At 39.1% G+C, this 6,943-nt stretch overlaps 1 protein-coding gene across 1 annotated transcript; it reads left to right on the top strand.

Moving 5' to 3' along the window:
* The first annotated feature begins 425 nt into the window (after nucleotides 1-425).
* On the top strand, nucleotides 426-986 carry LOC124898498. Its single transcript, XM_047412136.1, has 2 exons — nucleotides 426-686; nucleotides 825-986. Exons 1-2 carry the CDS (start codon nucleotides 426-428, stop codon nucleotides 984-986), a joined length of 423 nt encoding a protein of 140 aa, XP_047268092.1.
* Nucleotides 987-6,943: the final 5,957 nt, after the last annotated feature.

Genomic DNA, 6,943 nt, shown 5'->3' with positions numbered 1-6,943 from the left:
CCTTTCTATGAGGAAGTATGTATCTGATGATATGACAAAGTTGGATGTAGAAGCAAAAAAAACCATTCAGTGGAGTCTGAGAAGCTGGATAGTGATGATATTCTATCTACCCATCAATAGCTCGATGAGTTAGTCAAATATAAGGGAAATGAGGGATAAGAAGTTGTTAAAGTCATTCCAAATCCACTTCCTTCATTTACTCATTGATTGAAGAAAAAGGAGGATAATACGATATTTAGGAAGTTCATGTCAATGCTGAAACAGTTGACTATGAATGTGCCTTTGGTGGATCCATTAGAACAAATGCCTGGCTACACTAAATTTATGAAGGACCTTGTCACAAAGAAAAATATGTAAGCTATGAACCGGTGGACAATCTCCACCATTGCAGTGCCATTTCGCCAAGATGCTTAGTGTAAAAGAAAATGGATCCTAGAGCATTTACCATCCCATGTACTATTGGATCGTTGGATTTTAAAAAGGCCCTATGTGATCTTGGAGAAAGTATTAATCTGATGCCACTAGCAGTTTATAAAAAATTAGGTTTGGGAGACCCTACACCTACTAACATGAGGCTTGTGATAGTAGACAAATCAGTGAAACCGCCCGTTGTTGTATTATCTAATGTGCTTGTGAAGGTGGCCAGCTTTATCTTTCCTGCTGACGTTGTGATCCTGGATTGTGAGGTAGATTTCAAGGTGCCCATAATTTAGGGTAGACTTTTCGTCATAATTGGGAGTGTGTTGATTGACTTGTGGGCAAATGAGCTACAGTTTAGGCTCAATGATAAGATCATCTGATTTAATGTCTGTCAAAAAATGAAGCAACACAAAGATATAAGTGTATTCTCCATTGTTGATGTTTATTATGAAGATGAGGAAGAGGTGCTGATCGAGGAGAAATTTGTTGTTGAAACTTTGGTTGTGGTCCTGATAAACTTTGATAACGAAGGTATCGAAGAATATAAGGAGACAGATGTGCCTTGACGGGAATGGGATCATATTCATAGGCTACCAAAAAGATGGATTTAGACCTCAAAAATTGCCCAACACCACCGGCTAAGCTATCTATTGAAGAGCCACAGGTGTTGGAGTTGAAGGAGTTGCCAGGTCATCTACAGTGTGTGTTTCTATTTAGTGGAAATACCTTACCTATGATTATTGCAGCAAATTTGGATGAGTAGGAGGTTGAAGAAATTATCTTTGTGCTTAAGAGATACAAAAGGGCTATAGGTTGGACTATTGCTGATATTATTAGTATTCCTCTAGGTATTTGCACTCACAAGATTCATCTTGAGGAAGATTGCACACCAACTATTGATCATTAATGGAGATTGATCCCACCGATACAAGAAATGGTTATAAAGAAGATCATTAAATGGATTAATACAGGGGTAGTGTACCCTATTTCTGACAGCAAGTGGGTGAGTCCCGTCAATGCATGCCTAAGAAAGGTGTCATGACGGTGGTTGTAACGAGAAGAATGAGTTAATCCCACTCAGACTAGTCACCAGGTAAAGAGTTTGTATGGATTATCAGAAGTTAAACTCGTAAACTTTGAATGATTACTTCCCAATGCCCTTCATGGATCAAATGCTTGATCGCTGGCAGGAAGGGGTTGGTACTTCTTTCTAGATAGGTATTCGGGATACAACTAGATTTCAATTACTCTCGAAGACCAGGAGAAGACAACATTCACGTGCCTATATGGTATGTTTGCATTCAAGTGGATGTTGTTTGGTCTGTGTAATGCACCCGCCATTTTTCAATGGTGCATGATGTCTATCTTCTCTGACATAGTTGAGGACACCTTGGAGGTATTCAAGGATGATATTTATGTGGTAGGTGATTCTTTTGAGTTATGTCTAGTAAATCTAAGTAGAGCATTGCAGAGGTGCAAGAAATTCAATCTAGTGCTGAATTGGGAGAAATACCATTTCATAGTAAAGGAGGGCATTATTCTCGGACACTGAATTTCTACCAAAGGTATTGAAGTTGACAGAGCAAAAGTAGAGGTGATAGAGAAATTACTCCCTCCCTTCTCTGTGAAGAACATGCATAGTTTCTTGGGTTATACTGGATTCTACCGTACGTTTACTAAGGACTTCTCCAAAATTGCTAATCCACTATGCAAATTATTGGAGAAGAAAGCTAAGTTTGTATTTGATGATTATTCCAAGAAGGCATTTGAATGCCTTAAGGAGAAGCTTGTTGCTGCCCCTATCATTGTTGCTCCAGACTGGTCTAAGCCTTTTGAAATCATATGCGATGCAAGTAGAGTAGCACTAGGTGTTGTGCTTGGCCAGAAGAAAGAAAATTTTTTCCACCCCATTTACTATGCAAGCAACGCATTAAATGGGGTGCAAAAAAATTACACTGTTACTAAGCAGGAACTTCTCAAGGTTGTTTATGCTTTTGAGAAGTTTCGTGCTTACTTACTGGGAACCAAGGTGGGGGTTCATACAGATCACGCTGCCTTGAGATATTTGATGGCAAATAAGGATGCAAAAACAAGGTTAATTAGATGGGTGCTACTTCTACAAGAGTTTGACTTCAAAGTCAATGATAGAAAGGGATGCAAAAATCATGTTGCAGACCATCTATCTAGAATTGAGGGAGATTGGGAAATCACTGATAAATTCAAAATTGATGATTCATTCCCTGATGAGCATATCCTTACTGCTATGCTTGAAAGAGTACCTTGGTATGCGGACTTTGCCAATTATGTGGTAAGCAATCTTATTCCTGAAAACTTTATCAGAAAAGAAAATTCCTCCATGATGCCAAGAGTTACTTATGGGATGAGCCATATTTTTTCAGATGATGTGCCGATAATATTATCAGAAAATGTGTCCTAGAAGTTGATATGTGGAATATTTTAGAAGCCAACCATGCTTCACCAATCGGGGGTCACCATGCGGGTGAGCGCACCACAAGGAAAGTGCAACAAAGTGTCTATTATTGGCCAACCTTATTCACGGATGCATATGAATTTGTTAAAGGATATGACCAGTGTCAGACGCAAGGGTCAATTTCAAAGCACCATGAGATGTTGATGACAAAAATGCTAGAAGTTGAATTGTTCGATGTCTGGGGTATCGATTTCATGGGACCCTTAGTCAGTTTCTATGGGTTGAAATACATATTGGTTGCTGTAGATTATGTATCCAAATGGGTAGAAGTAGTGGTTCTGGCTGACAATGAAGGAAAAAGTGGTCGTCTTTCTGAAGAAGAACATCTTCTCCCGTTTTGGGGTACCGAGAACTATCATAAGTGATGAGGGATCCTATTTTTGCAACAAAATATTCCAAGCTGCTTTGGCAAAATATGGTGTGAAGAAAAATAAGGTGGCTACTCTATACCACCCACAAACTAGTAGGCAAGTGGAGGTTTCGAACAAGAAGATTAAAGCAATATTAGCCAAGATAGTGAACCCAAGCAGGAGTGATTGGTCTTTAAAGCTCGATGATGCCTTATGGGCATATCGAACAGCATTCAAGACACCTATTGGGATGTCACTATATTATCTGGTTTACATCAAAGCATGTCACCTTCCGATTTAGCTGGAACACAAAGCTTTGTGGGAGCTCAAGCGGTTGAATCTGTATTGGAAGAAAGCAGTAGAACTATGATTTGGGAAGTTGAATGAGATGGATGAATTCTATCTTGGTTCATATGAGAGAGCGGATCCATATAAATAAAAAATAAAGAAGTACCATGATCGAAGAATCAAAAAGAGTCACTTCCAAGTAGGCGATTGGATATTACTATGTAACTCTAGAATCAAGCTCTTTCTAGGTAAACTCAAATCTAAGTGGTCTGGCTCGTTTAAAGTCACCCAAGTCTACTCATCTGGAGTATTCAAACTTGAAAATAATGATGGAAATGTCTTTAAAGTGAATGGGCAGTGAGTCAAGCAATACATCGGTCTTATGGACTCAATGAAATATTTAAGTACAGTTTATCTTGATGAAGTCTGAGTAATTAAGAAAACTGAGTTGTGCCACGACACTAAATCAGGTGTTTCATGGGAGGCAACCCATGATTTTACTTTTATTTTATCATGTTAAATAAAAATACAAAAATAAGAGTCGATCCACAACCAAAACTATGGCGCTTGGTGGAAGGCAACCCACCCTTCTAATCATTTTTAACTATTTTTGATTGTGTAGGTGGTTGAAGCACCAAAGGGGTGGTAGGTACTGAACTCGGTTTGAAAGTAAGCCATATCAAAGGTGGTAAGTTTAGGAATAATGGGACCATTAGAAGTATGTTGGAGTGGTCAAGTGTGTAAGGAACAATTCATGATTGGTGTTAGAGTTGTGACCCAAATTATGTTAATTTGACCCCAAATGTTTTGCAGTGCAACTTTTTTTTGTGATGTTCAATAAGTTCTGTGGTGGTAGAATAGGGATCAGGATGATAGGACCAATCCCGGAGCCCACCACTAACCTCGATGAGGGTGCGGGGGCGAAGCCCCCATGATATGGACCTTTCCCACTGCCTCATATGGAGAATGGGGTGTGTGGCATCCAAGTTTAAGTGTACTATAGGGTATGCAGTGCTCAAGTTTACATAGTTCATGGCAAAGGCATCACCTAACACATATCCTAAGATCATTGCCTCACTTAGGTGTTACCTTGGGCGGCGCCTAGGTAAATTTAGGCAACAAGTTAAGCGGCGCACATATGCACTTAGGCAATATGGTGTGCGGCGCCCAAGCTTCATTTTACGATCCCTTGTGCGGTGCCTACATGATCGCCAAAGCCTAATGCCTTAGCTAATATGCGGTGCCCAAGCCCCATTAGGCGGTTCCTTATGCGGCGCCTAAGTCAATGTTGGTGACAAGTTGTGCGACGCCTACTTATACTTATGTGATATACAAAGCGGCTCACACCCTAATGCACACACTCACTGTCTTAATTAGTCCAAGTCCTTTGAAGCGCCTACTTACACTTAGGCGATACATATTGCGCTGCAAACCACTCCAACTTCAACATAATATCCAACTTTAAATTGGGTCCTCCTGACCCACATTTCATCCTTTAAATAGAACCCCCACCCTAAATCCCCAAATTCATTCTTATTTCACCAAAAATTAGTGGAAAAGCCGTACCTTCAACATACTTTTCTTCCTGCAAGCTTCTTCTTTACTTAACAATCCCAAGCATTTTCCCCCTTTTCTCCTTAATCTTCCATCTTTAAGGTAAGTTTTCCCTTCTTAATCCTTTGTTGTTGTTACTTTATGTTCTAGTTGTTAATTGGTTTCTTGAGGATTATGGATTGAATTCTTTCCATAGCTTTGTAAAAAAAAGGTTTTGAAAATCTTGGGAAGACAAACACCATGGTTATAATGAACACCATTATTGTAGTATTTTGAGCTTTTTGCATGTGATTGAATCTTTCATAACTAACATAGTAGTTGTGTGTCCATTATTTCACATCTTACTTTATTGCACATGGTGTGTTAAAATTATGTGAAAGTAATGGTGTTTTGTATATCTTAGTATGGTTGATGTTGTAGGGCATGACTTTGTTCAACAATAGTTTAATTAATATAAAATTGGTGGTATGAAGGGGTTGATTTTGTGCAATAATTGTGTTCTGTCATGTGAATATTTGAATTTTAATTTATTGTGGAATGTGAGGGGTTTATGAAGTGAAATTCCGAATAAAAAAAAGAAAATAAAAACAAAAGCCACCATGCGAGTTGCAAATGTTCTAATAATGTGTGAATAATATTGGTACCCAAGATCAAAGTGTATGCCAGTGAAGTCTGAGTACCCGACAATACCACTTAATTGGTTCATGCTAACAAATTAAGTGTGGGGTGATGATTTCACTACCCTCTTCTTAATTGTAGTTAGTATTGCTATGTGTGTCTAACATTAATATATGATGAACTTAGCTAATATGGATCCTAAAGGACGCACACGCAAATAAATAATATCTACATCTCAGAAGGGACAAAAAGGGCACAAAAGGAAAAATCTGCCTCATCCTCCCTTCAAGTGCCTCGATGCACTTTTGGCATAAAATGGGTTGAACAGGAGGGTCAGAAGTGGTATAAAGACAACAAAGTAACTAGATACTTGCCACTAGAGCTCATTCAAAGAGAGAGTTTGCTGAGGTACTGCCCTCGTATTTTGGCTAGGATCACTAAAATAAAGCTTGACTTTATTTTTCAGGACATGGGTGAGTGCAATCTGTATTGGACTCAGGAATTTTATGCTAACTGGTTCCCAAATACCCACGGGAATAAAGTGGAAATTCGATGGAAGATCCTTCATTTGACGATCGAGTTTTTTAACTCTCACTTGGGTACTCTGAATGTGGACAACTCCAGGTTAAAGGAACTACACAGCAAGCCTCCTTATAGAGCTATTAGGTATACTTTTTGTGGTTCAAGGTCTGCGGCTCGGTGGTTCTATCACAAATACAAACTCCACCGCAATACCTTTCCATATGCTTTCTTGAATAGGAAAGCACGTATCTGGCTAAGAATAGTCAATGCTTGCTTGCTTCTGGGAAAGCAGTTCACCAAAGTTTCTCACGATCAAGTATGTCTAGTATTTTCTTTAATGACTGGCATTTCAATAAATATTGGTGCAGTTATATGCACTTCTATTCCCAAAGAAAGGATGCACAAAAAGACACCATTCAGTTTCAAAAACTTGCTGACCACCATCTTGAAAGATAAAGGAATCAAGGATAGACAGCGGATCACAAGTTGCCTCAGAACCCAAAAAGAGTGGACGTCACAAAGGTTAAGGATACAAACACCAGCCAAGGCACAATTCTTAGCACTGCAGAATGAAACGCACGGGATGAGAGCTTTTTTCACCATCTTTATGGCATGACGAAGCTCACTATGATGAGTGAAGGCTGTGTACCTATTGTTGTGGAGAAATGTCAGCTGGATTATGACTATCCACTTAATGAGC

Source organism: Capsicum annuum, chromosome 5, assembly GCF_002878395.1.
Source record: "Capsicum annuum cultivar UCD-10X-F1 chromosome 5, UCD10Xv1.1, whole genome shotgun sequence".
Classification (NCBI taxonomy): domain Eukaryota; kingdom Viridiplantae; phylum Streptophyta; class Magnoliopsida; order Solanales; family Solanaceae; genus Capsicum; species Capsicum annuum.
This window is presented reverse-complemented; position numbering and strand designations above follow the sequence as displayed.

Coding starts and splice junctions, on each gene's coding strand:
- LOC124898498 (XM_047412136.1), top strand. CDS start 426: ATGGATCCTAGAGCATTTACCATCCCATGTACTATTGGATCGTTGGAT. Junction 687..824: donor TTGTGATCCTGGATTGTGAG/GTAGATTTCAAG, acceptor CAAAAAATGAAG/CAACACAAAGATATAAGTGT.